Raw genomic sequence first — 26,262 nt, 5'->3', positions numbered from 1 at the left:
CACCCACTATTTTATTCTCTAGGCCAGTGATGGCGAACCTTGGCACCCCAGATGTTTTGGAACTACATTTCCCATGATGCTCATGCACTATGCAGTGTAGTTGAGCATCATGGGAAATGTAGTTCCAAAACATCTGGAGTGCCAAGGCTCGCCATCACTGCTCTAGGCTCTGTGCTTTAACCACTTTCTGCTGGCAGGGCATAAATGGACATCCTCCAGTTTCAGTGGTTATACCGGGATGCTGGCTGCACCTACAGGCATCATCTCGGTATTGATCTTTTTAGCCAGCGATTCTGAACAAGGCATAAGTGATCTGAGTGGCTAATTATCCACATGATTAATTCTGTGGGTGGCGGAAAAGGGTCCCGCCCCCTTCCACCGCCTCCTCTCCCGGGATTTCCGGTCCCATTGTGGTGTCCGGGAGTGATCAGACTGTTGGCGATGGCTGCCCTGTACAGAGAGAGCAACTGATGTCGTTCCTCCCTCTCTGGAAACTGGGAGCGATGAGTAGTTTGTCACTTCTGGTCCTGCCCCTTTTTTTTTTTTTTTTTTTTTTTAACCTGGTCACCAATGGCCAGGTGAGTAGCTGATCAGACAGATTTGTGTCTGATCGGCTACATGGGAGGCCAGAGGAAAGATTTGGGGTCTAACGGACCCCAAATCTCTCCCTAAAGAGGACCTGTCACCACCCATGGTAAAACACAAGGGATGTGATTCATCCCTTGTGATAGCAGTAAAGTTAGTACAAAAAAAATGTATTTTTGTATTAAAAAAAAATTAAAGTGCACCCTTCCCCCTGTGCTTATGTGCGAATGCATATATTACTCCCGTCTGAATTTGTAAACGGCCATCAAACCACACATGTGAGGTATTGTCAGTGTGAGAACAAAAGGTTCTAGCATTGAACCTCCTCTGCAATGCTAAACTGGTATCCTGTAAAGATGTTTAAAGCGACGCCTATGGAGAATTTTAAGTGCTGTTGTTTGCTGCCATTCCACAGGCAGATGCAAATTTAAAGTGTGACATGTTAGGTATCTATTTACTTGGCGTAACATCGTCTTTCACATTATACAAAAATAGTGGGCTAACTTTAGTGGGGGGGTTTTTCGTGAAACTTTTTTTTTTTTCTTTGCAAATAAATTGTGTTTGAAAAACTGCTGTGCAAATACAGTGACAAACTATTGCCGCACCCACCATTTTATTCTCTAGGCTCTCTGCTAAATATATATATTTCATGTTTGGGGGTTCTTAGTGATTTTCTAGTAATAAAAAAGTAGACTTTGACATATAGGAGCAAAGTGTCAGAAATGGCCCGGATGTCAAGTGCTTAAAAATGTGTTTTGTAACAAAAACAAACAAACTGATTTTTACATGAAAAATAAACTGTCAGAACAGGCCTGGCCTTCAAGCCAACTGATGGCTAGGCTCAAGGCTGAGCAATAGAGGTGTACAAGGTGAAGCAGCCCTGCGCATCATACACGCTGCGTGCATTTCCCACATCTAACCACCAGGTGGCGCAGGCACTCTCCATATCTGACTAAGAGCCGCTTACTACGGGGCGTGGCGGACCGTACAACACCTCCCCGGAAGAGGCCGCTCTTCTAGAACGATAACACAGTTGCGTCCTCGCTGTTTGGGACTGTCGTGCTAAACTTCCGGCTGGGCTATAGAAAGGTCGTGCTAAGCGGGAATTTGGCTTTCGCTCCAGTGTTGTTGTCCAGGCTCCTCCGTGTCATTGTTTGTGGCCCCCAATAGAGCAGAGATGAGCGGGTGTGGCGGGGAGGAGATTATCCGTATCGCCAAGAAGATGGAGCGGATGGTACAGAAGAAGAACACGGTGAGCCCGCTGTGGCGATGGCACAGGCCGCTCCAGGCACGCACCTTGTGTCTTCCCACCCCCCATGGGCATGCAATGGTGTGTGCTGGGGATTCGAGCAGCCCATCAGAGGGTGTCTGTGCCGCCTAGAGCTACAAACCACTGCTCGTGATTGGCGGTATAAGGCGCAGTACACCGGAGCTGATTTATACAGGGGGGTTTCCTGAGTGTGGAAGAGCCAGAGCTATCTGGAGTTCCCCGGTCCTTGTCTGCTGGGGTTCCCATGTGCCAAACAGTAGAGGGAGCCAGTGAGGGGACATGAATACTCACAATAGACTGGAGACGAGCGGAGAACACACAAGGAAGGACCAATGGAAAGAATAGAAGAATGTGGGCAATGCCTGCTGGGAATGGACTTATAAAAGGAATGCTTCCCCTGAACTGTTCTGTTCCTTCCACAAGTCACCTGATTGTCTCCCTGTTATATGATCAGTGGTGGCTAGTGGTCCATGAGGGGGGTAAATAAACCTAGACCCCCCTCACTCGCCCGTCCGCCAATCAATCGGCACTTTACCCCATCCAGGTTGTGGCTTGTGTTCTCAGTGCCCTCTGTCTCTTCAGTGTCCTAGTGGTCACTGCTTCTCCTCCCGTACAATCGGGTCTTCGGTCTCCCGGCCAATTGGGTCTCAGGAATCTTTCTGATTGGCTGGGAGGAGAAGCAGGAAGAAATTGGCTAATAATTTGTTAATGTCACACAACTGGGTGGGCTCAGGGCGCAGTGCTCTGCACCCCCATGCCCACCCTTTTTTGAAGCCAGTTAGAGCCTCAGACTCTAATCGTGCTAAAAGAAAAACGTTGCTATCCATCTGTCCCTAATGGATTGGCCACTGCTGTATATCATGATGATTAAGGCATGTTTTACATAGGCTTTAGCTTGTGAGAGCCCCTTGAACAGCAAGCTTTGACAGAGCATTTACAGAGCTTTCAGCTAGTTTTGTTGAGTTTTTAAAGTACCATTGAGATCCAGTTTGTGAATGTTGAACACAGATCTTAATGGGAGTGCTGCTAGCAGGCTTTCCACAAGCATCAAGAAGTGCTGAAACCTGCTAGCAGCCTGTTTAAAGTGGCAATCAGCACTCCCATTAAGATCTGTGTTCAGCATTCACAAACTGCATCTGAATGGTACCTTTAACCACTTGCCACCCGCCCTCCGTCAAATGGCGGCGGTGCGGCTCTCATTCTGGGTGGACGTCATTTGACGGCACCCAGAATGACCGCTCTGGTGTGCCTGCTGCTCTTTATCCATAGAGCGACAATTTTGAAAAAAACGCATTATTTTTTACTTTTTGTTATAATTAATATCCCCCAAAAATATATCAAAAAAACATTTTTTTTCCCTCAGTTTAGGCCGATACGTATTCTTCTACATATTTTTGGCAAATAATCGCAATAAGCGATTATTGATTGGTTTGCACAAAAGTTATAGCGTTTACAAAATAGGGGGTAGTTTATGGCATTTCTATTATTATTTTTTTTTTTTTTACTAGTAATGGCGGCAATCAGCGATTTTTATTGTGACTGCAACATTATTATAATATTTTATTGTGACTGCGACTGGCGAGCACATTGGACATTTTTGACACATTTTTGGGACCATTGTCATTTATACAGCAATCACTGCTATACAAATGCATTGATTCCTGTGTAAATGACACTGGCAGTGAAGGGGTTAACCAGTGGGTGGCAGTGTAGGGGTTAAGTGTTCCTAGGGGCGTGTTACTAACTTTGGGGGGGCTAGGCTTTGTGTTAGTGAACACTGATCTCTGCTCCAATCACATGGAGCAGAAATCAGCGTCACTTGTTGCTAGGCAGAATGGGGAGATGCTGTTTACAACGGCATCTCCCGTTCAGCAGCCCCGTGAGACGATCGCGGGTATCCCCGCGGCGATGGAGTCCGCGGGACCCGCGACCGGACACACAGGGGGTCGCGAGCGTGCTGGCAGCGCGCACGAGATGGCAGGGCAGCATATAAAAATGGACGTACCTGTACACCAATATGCCTGCCCGTGCCAATCTGCTGACGTACACCGGTGTGCGCCGGTCGGGAAGTGGTTAAAGCTTGCTGTTCACACGGCTCTTATACAATCTGAAGCCCATGTAAAATAGGCCTTATGCATTAAAGATAATTAATTTGCATTAAGGTGCGTTAATTTGTTTTTTCAGCTCTATGGGTATCCCGTGTGTGGATGGTGCTGCATTACTTTCGCTTTACGCTTTATTCAGCCCAAGCAGTACGCTCTGAACTTCCAGTGCTGAGACTTGCCCTCCTGGCTCTAGTACAGTGTATACAGTGGGGGTATGGGGGAGGCTTGCTCTCCATCTCCTCCATTGTGCTCTTCTCACTGATTACAAGGCATTTACAAGAGACGTTTGTTGTTGGGGTTTCCATACAAGTTAAAAAAAAAAAGAAACCCATGCGGTTTTTTTTTTTTTCGCTTTTATCCTATTCCCTGTGTGCTGTTCATACTTTCCAGCCCTGTGAGAAGTGTTCCCTTTCTGTTAAAATTGAAAAAAGTGGAACTTTAGTCAAATGTAAAACCTTAAAAATAAGTGTCTATACTGTTTAAAATCTATTAATACATGGTCTCACCCTGCTCTGCACATGCTCAGTTGCTTTCCGTTTTTAGCTACTGCTGAGTTTGTAGAGGCTGATCTGCTGACAGTCTTAAAGCAGAGTTCCACCCAAAAGTGGAAGCTCCGCTTATCTGCTCTAACTACCAACCCCCCCTTGCCACATTTGGCACCTTTAGGAGGGGGTACCTGTTATTGACAGGTACCCTGCAGCACTGTCCCTCTGGAGTTCGGGCTCCACCGATGGGACAGTTAGAAAGCGATTTGTGCAGTAGAGAACCGGCTGTGGATTCGAAAGGCTTCACTACCGGTTATGATGAACGGTGGCTGCACACAGTCAACCCAAAAATTGTCTGGGGTGCTGACATTGCGGGCTCTCTAGACTGCCTAATATTAAAAGTCAGTAACTACAGTATTTGTGGCTGCTGACTCTTAATTCCCCCCCCCCCACCGCTTTAAAGCTGTATTAAACCCTACTATCCTGTTTACAGCCAAGGAATCTGTTTGGTTTGATCTGCAACTGCCATGATTCTGCACATGTGATCAGTGAACACAAGACATTTGATATTTTGGTTGAGGACACAGGCAAATGCAGTTAGCATTTCCTGCATTCCAGGAATGTAACTGTTTTTTGAAACTGTTAAATCAATGGGATTTGTTCTGCTTTATGATTTACTGCTGTTCAGGGGCTCTGGGCTTCAGCAAAATGGCATCAAAAAGAAACTGGATTAATGCTGAAGACAATTTACAGCACACACTAATTTTGGTAGCATAATTTTTAATGTGGAATGTATGTTACTTGCTAAAGAACATTTCATTTTTATCAAGTTTTTAGAGCAGTGTTTCTCAACTCCAGCCCTCAAGGTGCCCCAACAGGTCATGTTTTCAGGATTTCCTTCAGGTGAAACCGCTGTGGTAATTACGAAGACCCCATACACACTATTAGATTTTCTGCAGATTTTTGTCTTCAGATTTACCAAAACCATGTAGTGTAAGGGCCTGCATGATTGCATACAAATTAAAACTCTTAGAACCCTTTCAAAGTGCGGCCGCGCTAAAGCGTTGCTAGTTTTGGCGGAGCTTTTCGGCTGATAGCGGGACACTTTTATCCCCCGCTAGTGGCCAAGAAAAGGGTTAATAGCGCCCCTTTTAATCCCTGCTAGAGGCCAAGGAAAAGATTAATAGCGCCCTTTTAGCACCGCTGCCGAAGCGCATTGCAAGTACTACGGCAGTGGTGCCCATTCATTTCAATGAGCAGGAGATGCAGAGATGCTGCTTGCATGACTTCTTTTTTTTTTTTTTTTTTTTTTTTTTTACGTCCTGCCAGCGCCGCGCCCCAGTGTGAAACAGACTTTCACACTGGGACTGCAGATGAGGAATTTTTCAGGTGCTATTTTTAGCACTAAAGCTCCTGAAAAAACGCCTCCAGTGTGAAAATGGTCTTAAGGTTTCACCTCATTATATCCTTTTTGGTAAATCTGAAGACCAAAATTTGCAGAAAATCTAATAGTGTGTATGGGGTCTAGGGCAGAGAAACTGATCAAATCACCTGTGCAAAATAATGGAAAACCGGAAAACATGACCTGTTGGGGTGCCTTGAGGACTGGAGATGACACACTGCTCTACTGTACCAGGTAGAAGTCTTCATTAAAACCATTTTTTTTCCAGGTTTACAGCTATTTTAAAGTAAATACCTGTGGGAGGGGCTACAGTCTTATGCTGGCAATCTTGTTGGGATCTACCTCCTTTCCGTCAGCTCTGGGCTGTCTGCTGTCCCCCTCCTCCCTCCCTCTTTTCTCTTACAAACAGCCTCTATCTGCACACTGTGTAGCTGCCTGCTATGCTGCGCTTCTGACCTGTTAAGTTCCCAGATAAAAACGGCTGTGTAGCTTAGCAGTGCGCACATAGCGGTTGTCTGTAAGAGAATGATCTGAGCTGTGTGAGAGGAGCTGTGCTGTCTTGTGTTCAGACTGTGTGCACTTCAGGGATGTGAGAAGGAGCCCAATGGGTCCAACTTCCATGGAGGTTGGAGGGGGGCACAGCCCTGCCTAACAGCCCCCTATTAAATAGCGTGTTTGGTTTCTCAGATGCATTAAAGATCTGCTTTAAATGCATTTTAATCACTAAAATGTTATTAAAAATGGTGATGCATTAAATGATATGCATCGGTAGATGGGGTTTTTTTATGCACGATGTACTCTGCAATATTTTTATTTATTGAGAATTTTTTTTTTCCTTTTTTGCAGGCTGGGGCTTTAGATTTATTAAAGGAACTTAAAAATCTCCCGATGACTTTGGAGCTTCTTCAGGTAAGTTTGGTGGTACTGTTCTGGTTTTAGGATAAAAATAAAGCTATACATATATAAACTGGTATTGGAAGTATGAAGGCTTCTATTGCTGATTGCTGAACTCCACCACATAGGAGAAGCCTTGGCCCCGTAGCTTGCAGAAATCCAGCATTTTACGGTTCTCAACGGAACAGGAATCGTAAAGATATTTTCCGATGGGGTCACCTGCTGTTGTGATAGCTGTGCATGGAGGTATTTTACCTCACTTTGGGGAGATTTTCTCTCCTCTTTTGTGGTATCTCCAGAAACTGAAGTGAAGGAAAATCTTTCCAAAGGGACACACAAATCTGAGGTTTCACCCTTCCCTACTCCATCAAATAAATCTGGCTTTACACTATTGTGTTGCACTACCGCAATATGTAAACGTTCGTGCATTGCAGTGCCATTCATTCCAAATGACACCCATGGCTCACTGAAGCCCCATCCACACTATCAGATTTTCTGTTGTTTTTCCTTCAGATTTACCAAAACCATATAGTACAAGGACCTGTCTGATTGCATACACATTGAAACTCCTAAGGTTTGACCTCATATTATATGGTGTTGGTAAATCTGAAGGAAAAACTCAGCAGAAAATCTGATGGTGTGTATGGAGCAACTGCGAAGACGACTGTGTGCAGTGCGGTGTTGGAGGGAGAATAAGGCTGCTCATAGACGGAATTGTACATTGAGTTGTACAGTTTATATGTCACATTAAAGGTAGAAAAAGTTCTGAAATTATTTCTTTGTCATTTTTTTACATCACAAAAATATGTGTGTGTATTTTATTTTTTATAATTTATTTATATTTTTTTCTTCATACAGTGAGGGGGGGTGAAAGTATTTGATCCCCTGATGATTTTGTACGTCTGCCCACTGGCAAAGAAATGATCAGTCTATAATTTTAATGGTAGGTGTATTTTAACAGTGGGAGGCAGACTAACATCAAAAATATCCAGAAAACCGCATTTCAAAAAAGTTTAAATTGATATGCATTTTAATGAGTGAAATAAGTATTTGACCCCTTCGTAAAACATGACTTAGTACTTGGTGGCAAAACCCTTGTTGACAATCACAGAGGTCAAACGTTTCTTGTAGTTGGCCACCATGTCTGCACACATCTCAGGAGGGTTTTTCTCCTACTTTTCTTTGCAGATCCTCTTCAAATCATTAGGGTTTCGAGTTTGATGTTTTGTAACTCGACCGTTCAGCTCCCTCCACATGTTTTCTATGGAATTAAGGTCTGGAGACTGGCTGGGCCACTTCAGGACCTTAATGTGCTGCTTCTTTAGCCACTCCTCTGTTGCCTTGGCCATGTGTTTTGTGTCTTTGTCATGTTGAAATACTTATCCACAGCCCATTTTTAATGCCCTGGCTGAGGGAAGGAGGTTCTCACTCAAGATTTGAGGCCACATGGTCCCCATTCATTGTCCCTTTGATGCGGTGAAATTGTCCTGTCCCCTCTAGCAGAAAAACACCCCCAAATTATGTTTCCACCTCCATGTTTGATGTTCTTAGGGTCATAAACAGCATTCCTCCTCCCTCCTCATCTGACCACTTTCACCCAGTTCTCCTTCTAAATCATTCACATGTTCATTAGCAAACATCAGACGGTCCCGTACATGTGCTTTCTTGAGCAGGGAGACCTTGCAGGTGGCACTGCAGGATTTCAGTCCTTCACAGCGTAGTGTGTAACCAATTGTTTTCTTGGTGACTATGGTACCACCTGCCTTGGGATCATTGACCAGATTCTCCTGTGTAGTTTTGGACTGATTCCTCACCGTTCTCATTATTGAAACTCCACAAGGTGAGATCTTGCATGGGTCCCCACACCGAGGGAGCGCAAGCTATTTTGTGTTTCTTCCATTTGCGTATAATCGCACCAACTGTTGTCACTCGAGCTGCAACTAACGTTTATTTTAATAATCAATTAGTTGGGCGATTGTTTTGATTAATTGGTTAATAACCTTACAAAAAAAAATTGTGTATAAATTTAGTTAATATGTAAAGTTAAAAAAAAAAGTAAAATTATGCTTTAATATCTCTATACAGTGGTAAATATAAATAACCAACTATATCTTTAGGGAACAAAATATCTAATCATAACAGACAGAAGATATACTGTATATACTATTAAAGGGTGAATCCGGTAAATATTAGACTTGCATCAAATTTTTTTTATTAAAAAAAACAATGTCTTCCTTAAAAAAAAGTAATTTTCTAATCGTTAGTGGGGTCAAACCGACATTCATTTTCAACCACAGTGAAAATTTGGAAATAATAGAAAACTTCTTGGTCAAAGGAATTTTCAGACCGTGTATGTGGTTTTCGCTCAAATTACATTCATTTTAAAAACAGAATGTTAAAAACAAGTGAAAATTTCAAACAAACTACATTCTTTCATTCAGCGAATGTACAAAGTGGGCAGCTTAAGGCTCGGTACACACCTATGCAATTTTTGCTGTTGATCTGTTTCTGCAGTGCTTTTTGCTGTGCGTTTTAAATTTTGCGCACGCGATTTTGCTGCGATTTGCGTTTTTGTATTTTTTTTTGGCCAATATGTTGGGCAGGTTAAAAAACACAAATTGCTGCAAAAACGCATTACATGCTTTTCTGCAGCTTTTCCATTGAACTATATTGAACCAAAAAAATGCTTTTTGTTTTGCGTATTAACAAAAAAAAGTCCCTGGCCCTTTCCAAATACACAGTGGCTGAAAAAAGCATAGATGTGAATGTGTCCAATAGGAAACCATGTACATGAACTGTAGTGCGTTTCTGCAAAAATCACCAAAAAACACATAGGTGTGAACCAGGTCTAAGATGTTTAGTAACATAATGGGGTTAAAAAAATAAAATAATTAGCCCTTTATAGTACAAAAAAAGCAGATAATCACTGTTGTAAGGGGTTCATTTGTTTACTGTAGAACTGTGAAAGTAATATTTACAGTAGCGATTTGCTCCTTTTTTATTTTATTTATTTTTTTTTTACTATAAAGGGCTCATTTTAGGTTTTTTTTAACCCCATTATGTTACTAGCCTATTAATCGATTATGAAAATAGTAATAGATTAATTTCATAATCGATTAGTTGTTTCAGCCCCAGTTGTCACCCTCTCACCAAGCTGCTTGGCGATGGTCTTGTAGCCCATTCCAGTCTTTTGTGTAGGTCTACAATCTTGTCCCTGACATTCTTGGAGAGCTCTTTGGTCTTGGCCATGGTGGAGAGATTGGAATCTGATTGCTTCTGTGGACAGACATCTTTTTATATAGGTAAGAAGCTGAGATTAGGAGCACTCATAAATCTCAGCTTGTTACCTGTATAGAAGACACCTGAGAACCAGAAATCTTGCCGATTTGATAAGAGGATCAAATATTTATTTCACTCATTAAAATGCAAATCAATTTATAACGTTTTTAAATGCCTTTTTCTGGATATTTTTGTTCTTCTGTCTCTCACTTTTAAAATCTACCAATAAAATTTATATTATTATTTTTTTATTTTTATACTTTTTTTCCCCCTCACTGTATATATTGGGATAGGGGGTATTTTTAGTAAAATTTTGTTGGCACCTAGCACTTTTAACCACTTCAGACCCAGGCCAATTCTGACATTTCTCTCCTACATGTAAAATTCCTATTTTTTTTGCTAGAAAATTACATAGAACCCCCAAACATTATATATGTTTTTTAGCAAAGACCCTAGAGCAGTGATGGCGAACCTTGGCACTCCAGATGTTTTGGAACTACATTTCCCATGATGCTCAACCACACTGCAGAGTCCTTGAGCATCATGGGAAATGTAGTTCCAAAACATCAGGGGTGCCAAGGTTCGCCATCACTGCCCTAGAGAATACAATGGCGGTCATTGCAACTTTTTATCTCACACGGTATTTGCGTAGCAATTTTTCGAACGCGTTTTTTTCATAAAAAAAAGTTTCATGCTTAAAAATAAAATAAAAAAAACAATAAAGTTAGCCCAATTTTTTTGCATAATGTGAAAGAGGAGGATACGCCGAGTAAATAGATACCCAACATGTCACGCTTCAAAATTGCACGCGCTCGTGGAATGGCGCCAAACTTTGGTATTTAAAAATCCCCATAGGCGACGCTTTAAATTTTTTAACTGGTTACATGTTTTGGGTTACAGAGGAGGTCTAGTGCTAGAATTATTGTTCTCACTCTAATGTTCGCGGTGATACCTCACATGTGTGGTTTGAACACCGTTTTCATATGTGGGCGGGACTTACGTATGCCTTCGCTTCTGTGTGCGAGCTCACGGGGACAGGGGCGCTTAAAAATTTTTTTTTTTTTGTTAATTTTTTTTTTTTTTTTTTTAGTTTTACACTTAAAAAAATAAAATAAAATTGATGACTTTTATTCCTATTACAAGGAATGTAAACATCCCTTGTAATAGGAATATGGCACGATCGGACCTATTTACAGTGAAATATGGGGTCAATAAGACCTCACCTCTAGGCTGGGAAGAATAAAAAGAAAAAAAACGATCCTGGCTTCCTAGCCAGATCGGCGCCGTTAATTTGAATACAGAGGCCGGGCGTGACGTCATAACATCGCGCTCTACCTCCGAACGATCATAGAGACTCCGGGGACAATCTAGTCCGCCGGAAATCTCTATGATCACATGCTGGGGCCGGCGGATCCTGTGACCGACTCACCGATGGAAACGGTGAGTCGGTAGAAGCACCGGAGGGGGGGGGGGCTTCCCCTCCCGCCACCCGTAAGAACGATCAAGTGGCGGAACAGCCGTTATGATCGTTCTTATGGTGTAGGGAATCGCCGGCTGAAAACGGCAATATCTGAATGATGTCTGTGGACTCAGGCATCATTTAGATATAACCAGCGAAACCCCATGACGTCAATAGACGTAGTGCGGGTCTCAAGTGGTTAAAGGTACAGTGCATATGATTTGTCACCTTGCTGACACTATTGTTTGAGACGCACATTTTTGATATTGCACTTTTAGTACTATATTTAACCACTTGCCGAGCAGCTTGTGTACATTTATTGCAGCAGGTCAGCTCTCCTGTGCAAACCGATGTAACTGTACGTTGGTCTGTGCAAAGAGGAAATTGTGCCCGTGGGACCAGCGATCACTGTGTAGAGGTAGAATGGGGAACTGCCCAAGTCAATGCTGGCAAACCTTGGCACCCCAGATGTTTTGGAACTACATTTCCCATGATGCTCCACTACACTGCAGAGTGCATGAGCATCATGGGAAATATAGTTCCAAAACATCTGGTTCGCTATCACTGGTCTATGTAAACAAGGCGATTCCCTGTACTGCCTAATGACATGTTGGAGATCTTCTGTTCCCAGTGATCGGGAACAGTGATCTGTCATGTCCCAGTGAGCCCATTCTCTCCACGTATAAAAAAAAATATGTATGCCCCTAGCCAAAGCAACGAACTACAGTGATCCTTATTTGGTAAAATTGGAACTACAGTGCATCTCCCACTTCTAAAACAATATATCTTAACCAACATTTTTTTTTTTTTTTTTTTTTTTTTTTTAGTGTATATCAACAACCAAAAAAGTGATGCTTTGTAATTAAATGTATGCTATAGTGCACCTCGCTCTCTTTACAGCAAACTGTGATTACTGTGAGTCCATTAAAACCATTCCTTTATGTGCTTATAAATATTCTTTAGTTCGTGTTCTACCTCGTTGTCAGTGCTCCCCACCCATTCCCCTCTGTGCCAAACAGCAATGTTTATGGATCCCTTGATTTAATAAATGGGTCTACAAGCCCTCTTTATTTTTTTATCACCCATTTAAGGCCTTTGACTCCATCTTATTTTATTTTTTCCCCCTTTACCACCAATCTTCAGGGCTAGGGAAGCAGTGAAGGAGACCCATGGTGGATGTTGAATTGTTTGCATACTAATAAGTTTACTTTTTTTATTTTATATATATATATATATATTATTATAATTTTTTTTTTTTTTTTTTAGATAATTGGAGATCATCAATTGCATGTTTCTTTCTGTCACTTTGTTTTAGGCCTCGTTCACACAGGACATATTATACAGTACACCCATGCAGGCCCATGTTTACCCACATAGGTATTGCATGCACCCCAGATGGTCCCATTGCTGTCAACTGGGACACAGCAGCTGCTCAGACAGTGTTCGGGACACGCACCCACACAGATGTCCTGCCGAGACACAACAGCTGTGTCCCAATTGAGATTAGTGGCCTGGTCTGCATGGGGAAGCATGCAATGCCTGCACATCCCCATGCAGGTAAACACGGTTGTGCATGGGTGTACGGTATAGTAAACACTGTGTAAATGAGGCCTTATAGCAGCTAATGAACATGCATGGGGGAAAAAACCCTGCCTGTAGCTTTTATTTCAAATGCAATGTGAAACTTGGCTGTCTGATGGCAATAATGTTTCACTTCCATTTTTCTTTACAGCTGCAGTGAGTTTTCTGCTTTTGCTTTTTGTATTCTATAAGCAGTTAAAGCAGAACTGAAGGTAACAGCAAATGATCTGGGTGCTTCCATCGAGGTTTCTGAATGTACGGAGTGTGTGTCCAGTATAAAAATCATTCCGTGTGGTAACATCTGCGCTCATAAGAGCAGACGTTTCTAATGTAAGGGGAAGGATACTCTGGGGCTTGCTCTTTAAAAAAGAAAACTCATAATTGATGGCATCTCCTATGATTTTCTGTCCTGATGCACTTATATATTATTTTTTTTTAACGCAGGGAAGATTTTCTCATACTAATATTACTACATGAATGTTAAAATAGTGTGGTTATGATTTTCTGTTATAAAGTGACCTTGTTAAAGTGGTTGTAAACCTAGGAGATATTTACTATATATGCAGCCAATGATGTCATCGGCACATGCGCTCTGAAGGAACAGCCACCCTTGCCATTCCTTCTGAACCCTGTGCCATAAATGACAGTTCCCCCGCACATGCGCAGGAGTGGCGTCCTTGCTGCTCTGGCCCGTCACACAGCCGCAGTCCACGGGCCTGGAAGGAAGACTGGAGAAGATGGAAGCAGTCTCCAGGAATGAGATTGCATCGCTCGAATGCTTAATTTTCAGATAAGTTTCACAATGTGCTAGTAAGCAATGCATACAAGCACATTATGCCATTACCTTGCAGGTTAGAAGAAAAAAAAAAGCACTCATTGCTGTACAACCGCTTTAACACTTTGCAGGTTCAGCTTACCTTGTTACTGTAACTGCTGCACAGTCAGACTTTCTGCTAAATATGTTCTTTTCTACACCCCCAATCGCGTCTAAGATTGTGACCTGCAGAGCTTGTCAGCTGAGATAATTACAGAACGTGCACCACCAGTGCTTTCTCTCGTATTGTTTTGATACCTGTATGTGCCCAACCCATTTTCTTTATTTTTTTTTCTTCAGTCCACGCGAATCGGAATGTCGGTGAACGCCATCCGTAAACAAAGCTCCGATGATGACGTGACATCTCTAGCCAAATCGCTCATTAAGTCCTGGAAAAAACTTTTAGGTAACAATGGACTTGCCTTCTTCCAGCTATTTGTAACTGCAAACGCTTCTGAATAAGAAAAATGGGCGTATTTTTTTTAAAAAAGAAGTTGCTTTTTGCGCTCATCATTTTCCAGGAATTATTTCATGTACTTGTCTATGGATGCTATGGCACTGCACTATATTAACTTAGAAGTTGTAAACCTTCCCCTGTTTTTTAAGGCTAACCTATAAGTACACTAAATATCTCCTAAACGTGCGCAGTTTAGGAGACATTTACTCTGTACTGCGCCAATGTCGTCAGCACATGCGCTGTGAATAAACAGCCTTCCGTGCCATTTCTTTTAGTTTTTTTGGAAAAGTGCTAGTTTCCTGGCTGTCTAACCTCAATATTCTGTCACCAAACCACTTCAAGCATGTAACTAGTGAAGTCAGAACTTCAAATTGGAAAACCATTTTGTAAACTAAGTAACCTTTTCAAAAGGAGAGGTCAGCTCTACCATTTTTTTTTGTTTATTTATAAAGTTTTTTCCAAAAAAAGAAAAAGGCACAATACAGTATAAAGAAAAAGCATTTCAACTTTCGATAATACAAAGCCATGCATATAGAAACGTACGAAATTGAGCGTACATACAGGTATGTTCATAAAGTAAGCATCTTCCAACCATGGATCATTCAAGTGCAATTAGCATACCATATCATGTGATAAATGAAAGCGGAAGAGGATATATAGTTACGTATAACAACAATACAGGAAAAAAAAAAAAAAGAGAGAAAAAGATAGCAGGGTACAACTTAATCAGACGTTCGCATCATGGGAATCAGGAGGTTTAAGGGTTAGCAGACTCAAGGGGGAACTCAGTCGTCCCATTTCTTCCATATTTTATAAAAAGAGGGTAGTGTATCTTCCGTTTTAGCAGTCAAGTGTTCCATCCTACGCATATCTGCCATTATGGAAAGAAAAAGATGGAATGTGGGGGGAGTGGTGGATAGCCAATGTCTAGGAATTGCTCTCTTAGCGGCCAGAAGGATAAAGGACATCAGGTTGCGCGAGGGTTTAGACAGTCTCGGAAAAGGAAGGCCTAGAAGGAAGTGCATGGGATTCAGAGGGATAGGTGACATTAGTACCTTTTGTAAAAGATCCTGAATTTTAGTCCAATAAGGGCTAATAAAGGGGCATTCCCAAAATATATGGAAATGAGAACCTACAGACTCGCCGCATCTCCAGCAAATATTGGAGATGGCTGGGTTGCGAGCATGCAGCAAGTCCGGGGTCTTGTACCAAAACATCAAGATCTTAATAGCGGTTTCCCTCTGCACTACACAACATGACGTTTTGGATGTAGATTCCCATATTTTACCCCAGTCTAATAGAGAGATTGGTCGTTGCAGTATGCGGGACCATTTTTTCATGTAATTATGAGTGAGTTCCGTTAGAGGTGGGGTTTCCTGTAGGATTTTGTATATAGAGGAAATCTGTTTGGTTTCATAGGGGCCGTTGGCACACAGGGCCTCAAAATCAGTCGGTTTCTCCAAAGAAAGAGAGGGGGAGTTAGTGGAAGAAATGTTTAAACTGTAGGTATGAGTATAGAAGGGAGGTAGGCAAGTCATATTTTGTTTGCAGATCTGAGAAAGGCATAAGTTTACGTGTAGCCGGATGTACGAGATGTCGCAACTGAAAGATTCCCGCCTGCGTCCAGGGAAGCATCCTTGTATAAGACAGACCATCGGGTATATCCGGGTTAAAGAGTACATTTAGAAATGGGGGACATTTAGAGGATAGGGAAAACTGCTCCGCACATCTCTTCCAAATGGAAAGGGTGAAAAGCATTGGTGCTAGGCATAAGGATCGCAATTGAGGCATAAATTTAGCAGAGGAAGGCCATAACAAATAGCACGGGTGCACTGGAACAGTGACCCCCATCTCAATCTCAGCCCACCTGCTCGGAGCCTTTCTAGAGAGCCAGGAAGTCAATACCCGGAGGTGAGAGGCGTAATAGTATTTAAAGATATCTGGCGCCGCCAGTCCACCTCTAGACTTTAAAGAGTAGACTACGGAGCGTGCAATCCTATGGGATGCATTATTCCATATGAACTTGAGGCATTTTCTTTGGAGAAGTTTCAATTGCGACATTGGGACTGGGATAGGAAGTGTTTCAAATAAATACAGTAATTTAGGAAGTATTGACATCTTAAGGACATTAATTCTACCGAGGAGAGAAATAGGAAGAGGGGACCACAGATTTAAGAGACGGGTTATTTCTGCAAACATGGGAGGAAAATTTGCTTGATAGAGGGAGTCGTACGAGGAAGTAAGATGAACTCCTAAGTACTTCAAGGAAGAAGGGCACCAACGATAGCTAAAGGAGCGTTGGAGGGTGTCAAGCAATGTTGGTGAAATGTTAATGGGTAGACCTTCTGTTTTTGACTGGTTGATTTTAAACCCTGAGAGAGAACCAAAGGTGGAGAGAATCGTCTGAAGGGAAGGTAAGGATATGAGGGGATGGGTGAGTGTCAGTAAAATATCGTCAGCAAAAAGTGATAGTTTGTATTCTTGTTGTCGCAACGATACCCCCCGGATGTCTGGGTGAGACCTGATAGCTGAAGCTAGAGGTTCTAAGCTTAGAATAAACAACAGGGGTGACAAAGGGCACCCCTTTCTAGTGCCATTGGTGAGGGGGAACCGCTGCGACAAGTATGAGGACAATTGAACCTGAGAGGAAGGTGTAGAGTATAGAGCTTGCAAGGCTTGTATAAAGGGTCCTGAGAATCTGTATCTGGAAAGGGCCGCAAACATAAACGGCCAACTTAGGCGGTCAAAAGCTTTTTGTGCATCTAGGCTTAGGACAATGGCGGATTGCTTGGTTTTAGTCAAAAGATCTATCAGGTCTATAGTCCGTCGTGTATTATCACCTGCATGTCGCGTTGGGACAAAGCCTACTTGGTCTCTGTGAATCAACCTCGGTAGTAGTGGGGAAAGTCTGTTGGCCAGTAGTTTAGTGAAGATCTTATAATCCGAATTTAATAACGCAATAGGGCGATAGTTATCTGGGAGTGACGGATCTTTACCCGGTTTAGGAATGACGGTTATGTGTGCATGTAGGAACTGTGAATGTGGGACAGAACCTTTGAGCAAAGAGGAAAATAAAGTCTGCAAGTAGGGATTTAGAATTGGAGCAAAGATTTTGTAGTAAATATAAGGGAGCCCGTCCGGGCCTGGGGATTTGTGAGCCGGCAAGGCTTTAATCACCGCCGCTATCTCATCCACAGTAATAGGGGCGTTGAGCGTGGAGTTTTGTGCAGTGGACAGTTTGGGTAGGTCTATGGAGGACATAAAATCATCAAATTTTGTCTGGGAGAATTGGGACGTAGAATCTGAACTTAAGCAGTTATAAAGTTTCTTGTAAAATTCACCAAATACCTGGGACATAGCCTTAGGGCAGTGGGTAGGAGTGCCGTCTGATCGCATCAAATGGTCAGGTATCGAAAGGAAGGGGCGTGATTTCAATCTATTAACAAGCATTCTATGTGGTTTGTTTGCAAATTCATAGAACTTTTGCCTGGCCCATAGCATAGATTTGGAAATCCTGTTCATGTCAAAAGATTTGATGCGGTTCCAGAGAGAGGTAACTACTCTCAGTCGTTCCACCGTGGGGGAGTTGAGTAGGTGCATCTCTGCGATTTTCAGTTGAGCAAGGAGATCAGTTTTGAGTTTGATGGAGTCCCGCTTAAGGCGGGATCCCGCAGAGATGCATTCACCCCTGAAAAAAGCCTTATGGGCCTCCCACAAGGTGGAAACCTCTGCAACCGATCCATCATTTAGGTGGAAAAATTCAGATAGTTTTTGATGCAATTGGGTTTGGATTTTTGGGTCTTTAATCAGAGATTCATTAAGACGCCAATGGCAGGTCTTGGGGGTGGAGGCCGTCAAGACAATGTCAAGTTCAATGGGTGCATGATCCGACCAAGTAATGGGGTTGATCTCAGAAGAGACAATGTATGGAAGGAGAGGGGCAGTTACAAAAGTGGTCCAATCTGGAATACATCTTGTGAGCAGGAGAGTAAAACGTATAGCTTGTCTGAGTAGGGTGTTTCACTCTCCATGTGTCAAAGAGGTTGTGCGATCTAGTTAGTTTACGGAATGAGGAGGAAAGCTTCTGGACCGCGGTCCGCGGGGTGTCTTGAAATAGGGCTCGTCTATCCTTAGTCGGGGACATGCACACATTGAAATCTCCCCCTATAATCATAAATGGTTGAGAAAACGATTGGAGTTTCTCCAAAACTTTTGTAATAAAACCTATCTGACCCACGTTTGGAGCATAGATGTTAGCTAAAATGAATTGAGTGTTCAGATGACTACAGCTCAGGAGCACAAAACAACCGTGTGGATCCAGATAGGAAGAGAGGATGCGTAGCGGGCAAGAACGTTTAATGAGAATTGCCACACCAGCCTTCCCAGAGGGATCAGAGGCTAAATAGGCCAAAGGAAAATGCTTAGATGCGAATTTAAAGGATCCACCCGGTCTGAAGTGGGTCTCCTGGACCATGATCACCTCCGCATTGGAGGTCCTGAACTCCTTCAGAGCTTGCCATCTCTTGCTGATGGAATTCAGGCCCTTCACATTACAGGAGTATATTCTAAGAGCCATAGTAAATCAGACTCGTGTATAGCTAGCGTACCATAGTTTGTAAACCAACAGTAATATAACCTTAGTGCAACATGTACATTAACAAGTAAACATTCAAGTTGAAATGGTATCATAAAAGAAACATTGGTGACCAAAAAAGGGTCAGAAAACAGGCTTCCGTGAAGTGGGAATGAGAATCTATAAAAAAAAAAAAGAAGAAAAAAACAACGGAAAAAATAATTTGAAAACATTTTTGGAGACCCTGAAGAGAAAAAAATGTCAGGGAACCCAGGCAGCAGCCTGGGGTATTAGTAAGGGACATGGCAGACCATGCAATCCGACAGTAGATTCCCGTCTCTTCAAAGAAAAATAGTCGGCTCCGTTCAATGGATGGTTAGCAGTTAAACAAAAGGATTGTAAGCTATTGTAAGATTGGTAAGGTTGGGAAATGCTCAAGAGAGCCTTGAAGAGGGAGCCCCCTCAGGTAGGAAATCTGGCAGGATTAGCTCGTTGAGGAGTGGAGAAGGACTTCTGCGGTCGCCGACGTACGGGGGTCCATATCTTGGCTGGTGTCGTCGGAGGCTTGGGGTTTTGGATGGGAAGCTTTAAGTCCTCCTCAGGGATGGGTGGGAGACCTAGGTTACGAATGAAGGCTTCGCTTTCAGAAAGGTCACGTAGGGAGAATTGGGCGCCATCTTTAGATACAGAGAGACGAAATGGAAACCCCCAGCGGTAAGGCACTTGATGGTTTTGTAAGTGCGTGGTAACTGGGCGAAAGCTGAGTCTTTTCGCCAGGGTGATAGGGGAGAGGTCGCTGAAAATTTGAATCTTGGCTTGTTTAAAGTCAATGCGAGACTTGTTGCGAGTTGTGGTAGTGAGGGCTTCCTTACTCTCATAATAATGAAAACGGACAATGACGTCCCTGGGGTTAGAGCCGAGTGGAGGTTTAGGAGCCAGAGATCTGTGAGCCCGGTCAAGACGCCATTCGATATCTGGGATGTGGGGGGCCAAGGTGACAAATAGGCTTAGGAGGTATGGGCGGAGTTCTTTATCACTGATAGCCTCAGGTACTCCCCGGATTCTTAGGTTCTGACGCCTTTCTCTGTTCTCCAAGTCCTCTTGTTGGAGCTGGAGTTGGGAGGCCGTGTGCTTCATAGCGGCATTGTCTTCCTCCAGAGCGTGTACATATTGGGTCAACTCGTCAAATTTGTTCTCCAGGGTGTCTGTACGTTCTCCAAGTTGATCTATTTCCCCACGGAGTTCGTGTGCTATTTTACCCACCTCTCTAGCTATGTTATGGGTCAGGTCCTGGAGCAGTGATTGAAGCTTAAGGTCCAACACAGCTACTGTCACCATAGCTGATGTATCGGAGAGTTGTGTTGGGTGGGACCTGAGGTCCGTCTGAGGTGGTTGTTCGGCTGTGGGGAGGGAGTCGGTAGGGACTGGTGAAGACGACGCAGCATTCGGGGTCGGGGATTGTGACTTATACAGGAAGCGCTCCATGGTTTTATTAGGTGATGGCGGGATAAATCCACGGTAAATTTCTTTCTGGAAACCAATCTTTCCCATAAGCAGCTCGGAAGTAGCTGACCAGCTGTGGTGTCGCTCCTGGATCTAAAGAAGCTGTGGACGCTGTACAGGAGCTGCAAATGTAGGGACGGGGACCGAAAGTCTACATGACTTCCACCCTACATGGTCACGCCTGAGGCCCCTCAGTACCAGAGACCCTGCGTGGGGCGATTCGGACCCGGAGGAGTTAGGAAGGGTCCTAAAGGCCTGTAGCCGGGTGGACCAAGATGGCCGATGTATGTGGTTATGGGGAATAAACCCCTATCTGCACTGGTACAAGGTAAGTTGCCAGCAGGATACCTTGAGACAGGCCAGTGTCTGGTGCTGTATAATCGGGATGGTCCAGGGAAGGCAAAGCAACGAGGCTGATAACTCGTGTCAGGGTGTAGCAAGATGGCTGCTTCCTACCTATGTCCTGGCTGACCGACGTAGTAGGCTTGGGAGCAGAATCCGCGGTCCCACTCACCACGTGGGAAGGGGTGCCCAGCAGTAGAACAGTCCAGAAAGGAGCTGCAGGTGTAGGGGAGCCGGTGGATCCAGAGAACAGCGGAGGAGTTGCTGCTGGGTGGACCAAGATGGCCACCGTTTCCCTCAAACAGGCCGGAGCTGCGGAATCCACTCCAGGCGGCCTGGCTCCAGGAGATCGCCGCGTACCCGAGCCTCAGCGGACCCCTGGCAGGCCGAAGAACAGCCACGGGAGGGCCCGGATGGCAGGAGGCAGCGGCGTCCGTTCTGCGGGGTGTACCAAGATGGCCGCCGTATGCTCCGACTAGGCCGAGTGCGCGATCCGCGTCTCCGGTGCCCAGAGGTCCCCAGATACCGAGGGACACCGGGATCCGCACCGAGGACCAGGCAAGGACAGAGGGACCCGAGAATCCACCACTTAGGCCTTCGGAAGGCCGGAGCTCACAGCCAGAGCGTCCACTCAGCTCAACGTCCGGCCACGCCCCCTCTACCATTTTAAATGTTTGTTCAGATTGAACTCAAAGGCACTGGGGTCAACTTACAATTTGATGTTCTGTTACTTCTCTTTCTATTTAAAGTGATTCTGAAGACTGAAGGTTTTTTTTATTTATTTTTTTATTACATTTTTAAAGAGGTGCTTCAGTCATATTTGGAAAAATTAAGTCAGCAGCTACAAAAAATCTCTAGCTGCTGACTTTTTTTATTTATTTAATTTTTTTATATTTTTTTTCAATAAAGACATTGCCCTGTCCCAGGATCCAGCACTGTGTTCACCCAGCAGGTTTAGGCTTTTGTTTTTTAAACATGAGTTTACAATTGCTTTCATTTTTTGGTAGGGGGATTTTTAAAACCAAATTAAGTACACAACCTTTTGTTTATCTGTATTTTTTTGTGTCGTTGTTTCTTGCTCTCGATGAAGAGCTCCTCTTATCCACCCAAGTAATGCCTGGGAGGATGAAAGGAGACTCCAGGAGGCTTCAATCCATGGTGTAATGCAATGATTCTCAACTCCAGTCCTCAAGTACCCCCAACAGGTCACGTTTTCAGGATTTCCCTCTAATGAAACAGCTGTGGTAATTACTAAGGCAGTGAAACTGATCATATCACCTGTGCAAAATAATGGAAAGCCTGCAAACGTGATCGGTTGGGGGTACTTGACGACTGGAATTGAGAAACATTGGTGTAGTATAGATCAGTCCAGACAAGGATCGGTAATGTCATTTACTTTTTTTTCTCAGGTTGCAGGGAGAATATTAGCTAAAGAATGAAAGGGCCTTTGTAAAAACTTGCTGGCTCCAGATATAATATATTCCAAGTCTTGTGTAGAATATTATGTGACAGATTGAGGCTTTAACAATCAATTGTTTAATTTTCCAAGGATAACTGACTGGTTGATATGCCCTTTTACATCAGTAAGGCTGTAATTCTAAGGCTACATTTCCCTTGTTTTTCTAGATGGCCCTTCAGATGACAAAGAACCAGAGGAAAAGAAGAAAGAGCCACTGCCTCCTGCTCAGAACAGCCCAGAGCCCAGGGAAGAAAGGTATTGTGCAGCTACTTCTAATTGTGTCTTACAAGGTAACCTTCCCACCTGGACGCAGTAGAGATGGTAGTATTGAGTGTCCATGTTTACTCACCGGCTCTTGGTGAATCTTTTTGACTAATAAGTCCTCCTACAAAGTGTGCTGCTTGACTTTCGAGAGAAGTACTTTGGTTGCTATAAATGTTTATTGTAAAACAAAGCTGTCCACTAGAACGAATGAACCTTGTTAGGAGGTGCGTTTTGCTAAAGGTCACAGGCCTGTTAGCGTTTTAATTTTGGTCAATTTATTGAGAACTCTTATAACTTCTCATTACGAGCGCAGCTGCTAGGAGGCTACCTAAGGCATAGCTGTCAGCAACTTTTAAAAGTGACTGCTGGTAACCAAACTTGCAACCTATTTTAGTCAACGTTTTAATGTCCTCCCTCCCCGCAAATTCAGTAGTGTACTAGCTGTCGTTAAATCCCTACTTACAGACCATGGTTGTCATAAATTTACTGCACAGCATTTTTTTAAAAAATCTAAATGATTCTAACTGGTTCATGAACAAGCCACACCTTTTGGGATGCCACCCTCATTCATTCTGTGATTAGGTTCATACTCCCAATTCAAATGGAGTGCAGAGCCATCCAAAAGAATGTCCCTGGAGCCACAGCAGGCTCAGAACCTTGCCAGGACTGTTTAAAAAAATATATATATATTTGGGGGGGAGCTGTGCAGCTTTTGGCATGGCGAGTTTCTCAGAATTGGCGCTACCGGCAAGTATTTGCCTACACTTAGAGGGTAATGGATTTTGGCTCATGAGGCTTCTCTAAAAGTGAAACTGTTCTTTAATGGTACATCTGTATTTATTGAGATGTGCTATTTTTTTGGGGTCCTGCAAAACATTTGGGACACCTTCTGTGGTGCACAGCAATGCTTGTTAATGTGGAAGTAAACCCATGGATTTAAACAGTTAAAAAATAAAAATAAAAGGCATGCTGGGAATGCTAACTGCACATTGGCTGTGCTCTCAGCCAAACTATCAAACCATCCAATGGCTGGTGTCATAACGAATCACATGTGCAGCACCATAGCAGTTGAAGATTAAACAGAGGCAAAGATGGCAGCTTCCTTGGCTGAAAAACGATAGGGGAGTTTACTTCCACTTTAAGCGCATCGAACACTGCGGTGCCTGCCAATCATTCTCAATGTCATCCCTATGCAATGGGTTGCTTTAATGCTTTACTCCCTTTTTAGATTGGGCATTCTTTATCAAACTTGATACTTTCTTCACCTCTATACTACCTGGTTATATACAAAAGCAGTTGAATATATAGCACTGCTTTGTGTATTGCTGTGTTTTGTGAGGTATATTTCCTACAACCCAGATGGACAATGTTCCCAACTCCTTTCTAGTAGTATCGATATTTCCATCAAATGCACATATTTTCCTGCACACCACGTATCATCAATTACTTCTGAATCTTTATTGAAAGATGATGACATCACAGAAGACAGTGCAATGTTTTGAAGTGGCACGGGACCCTAATGTCAGACATGTGATGACTAAGGGGTCCTGCGTGGCTCCAAAACGTTGCACTGTCTTCTGTGATGTGATTGTTCTTAAATAAAGATTTGGACGTAATTGATGGTCTGTGGTGTGCTGGCAAATATGTGAATTTAACTCCCTTTTAGTTCCCTTGTGCTTCCAATTCCTTGCTGACTAAACTTTACTGTGAGTGACCAGCCTAGGTGGTACTTAGGGATGGCTTTTCAGAACTTGTTTGAAATTTCTCCTTCAGTTGCTGTCTTGATGTAAATTTTAAGTTTTACCTGGACTCTACCAACTAATGAGGCCATGCTTCTAGTTTTTTGGGTGCTTTGTGTGAGTAGAGCTGAACATTTCCACTGCACTGGAAACCTATGTCTGTTAGTTTGCTAGTAAATTGTACATATCTAATTAGAATGACTGACAGATTCTGGTTTGGTTCAGAGCAGTATACAGTTTTATAGGCCGTTCTGCTTTACCCTCCTTTCTTTTCCACTCAGCAGTTCAAGCAGTAATTCCAGCTTTCGGAAGGATGACTGTGCCGCCCCACCTGAGAACTTCCTTACCTCTTATCCACGAGCTCCTAGTACATCAGACTCTGTTAGGATTAAATGCAGAGAACTGCTGTCTGCAGCCCTGAAAACAGGAGGTGAGTTTCAGTAGATATAACAAACTTAAGACGTGTAGAAACGCGCCTATAATCTTTTTTTTTTTTTTTTTTTTTTTTTCTTTTATAGTTTGTGGCCACTAGAGGGCATAACAATCTTTAGCATTGTGTATGCGAGAGATGCATTACATTACAGAAGCATATTTATGTATCTTTGTAATATCGCACCATAAGAAATTGCGAGGAATCAAACTGCAAATTGTGTAAGCCTTTCCATAACGTTCTTCATAGGTTTGGGAAGTTGCTTTTCCTGGAATGAGTTAATATGCAGTTTATCCCTCACAATATCCTTGATAATATCAATCCAGAAATGACTACCCCAATTCCAAAAAAGTTGGGACGCTGTGTAAAAATCTACATAGAAACAGAATGTGATGATTTGCAAATCCCATAAACCCATATTTTATTTACAATGGAAAACACATCACATGTTTAAACTGAGAAAATGTGCCATTTTAAGAAAAAAAAAAATTAAGGTAACTTTGAAATTCATGGAACGGGGCACCAAAAAGCTGGCATAGTGGTACTAACATGAAAGAGCTGGAAGAACATTTTTGCAACTAATTAGGTTGATTGGCAACAGGTTTGTAACATTTTTGGATATAAAAAGAGCATTTTAAGAGAGTCAGTGTCTCAGGAGTACACATGGGCAGACGTTTACCAATCTGAAAAGCTGTGTCTAAAAAATGGCAAACCATTTCAGAATTTTCCTCAATGTAAAATTGCAAAGACTTTAAATATTTCCTTCATCTACAGTACATAATATCAAGATTCCAAAAACCTGGAGAAATCTGTGTGCAAGGGACAAGGCCAAAACAAATATTGGATGCCTGTGATCTTCGGGCCTTCAGATGGCACTGCATCAACAGTGAGCATGATTCTTAGATGGACATCACTGCAAGGGCTCGGGAATACTTCCAACAATCACTGTCTGAACCCAGTTCGACATACCATCTATCCAAGGCAAAGCTCTATCATGCAAAGAAGAAGCCATATCTGAATGTTTATTATTATATAGTCTAATACAGGATTTATATAGTGCCAACTGTTTATGCAGCACTTTGATATCAAGGGAAACCATACAGCAGCAATACAAGAGGGTTAGGCGGGCCGTGCTCCTGAGCGCTTTCAATCTAATAGGGAGGGGCAGGTGGAACAACAGGTAATGACTGGGGATGAACTGATGGGAGAAATAAGATTTGTTTATTATCTGAAGGCAGGATAGGCTTCCCTGAAGAGATGAGTTTTCAGTAATCGTCTGGAAATGCCACGGTCTTCTCTGAGCCAAAGCTCATTTAAAATGGTCTGTTTCAAAGTGGAAAACTGTTCTGTGGTCAGATCAAAATGTGACATTCTTTTTGACAACCATGAGTGCTGCATCCTCAGACTAAAGAGGAGAGGAACCTTCCAGCTTGCCATCTTTCAGTTCAAAAGGCTTACTCTCTGATGGTATAGGGGTGCATTGGAATGGGCAGCTTGCACATCCACAAAGGCAACATCAATGCTGAAAGGATATATCTAGGTTTTTAGAGCAGCATATGCTCAGGAAAAAATGGGACCATGTTCTTCTCCTTGGACTCCAGAAACTGATTTCATCAGTTCC

At 43.0% G+C, this 26,262-nt stretch overlaps 1 protein-coding gene across 2 annotated transcripts in view; it reads left to right on the top strand.

Annotated features, from left to right (window-relative positions):
- The first annotated feature begins 1,604 nt into the window (after positions 1 to 1,604).
- TCEA1 (transcription elongation factor A1) overlaps positions 1,605 to 26,262 on the top strand; it is a 35,985-nt gene continuing 11,327 nt past the window's right edge. The window contains exons 1-5 of one of the 2 annotated variants that reach the window (XM_077492699.1): positions 1,605 to 1,837; positions 6,694 to 6,756; positions 14,175 to 14,280; positions 22,376 to 22,463; positions 24,496 to 24,641. In XM_077492699.1, coding sequence (XP_077348825.1) covers positions 1,763 to 1,837; positions 6,694 to 6,756; positions 14,175 to 14,280; positions 22,376 to 22,463; positions 24,496 to 24,641 — 478 coding nt within the window. In that variant the 5' untranslated portion in view covers positions 1,605 to 1,762. Of the gene's footprint in view, positions 1,838 to 6,693; positions 6,757 to 14,174; positions 14,281 to 22,375; positions 22,464 to 24,492; positions 24,642 to 26,262 lie in introns of both variants that reach the window. The other variant, XM_077492698.1, reaches the window with a different exon arrangement.

The sequence above is a fragment of the Lithobates pipiens genome, unplaced genomic scaffold, assembly GCF_037356315.1.
Source record: "Lithobates pipiens isolate NorthernLeopardFrog02 unplaced genomic scaffold, aLitPip1_a1.2 Scaffold_19, whole genome shotgun sequence".
Lineage (NCBI taxonomy): Eukaryota > Metazoa > Chordata > Amphibia > Anura > Ranidae > Lithobates > Lithobates pipiens.
This window is presented reverse-complemented; position numbering and strand designations above follow the sequence as displayed.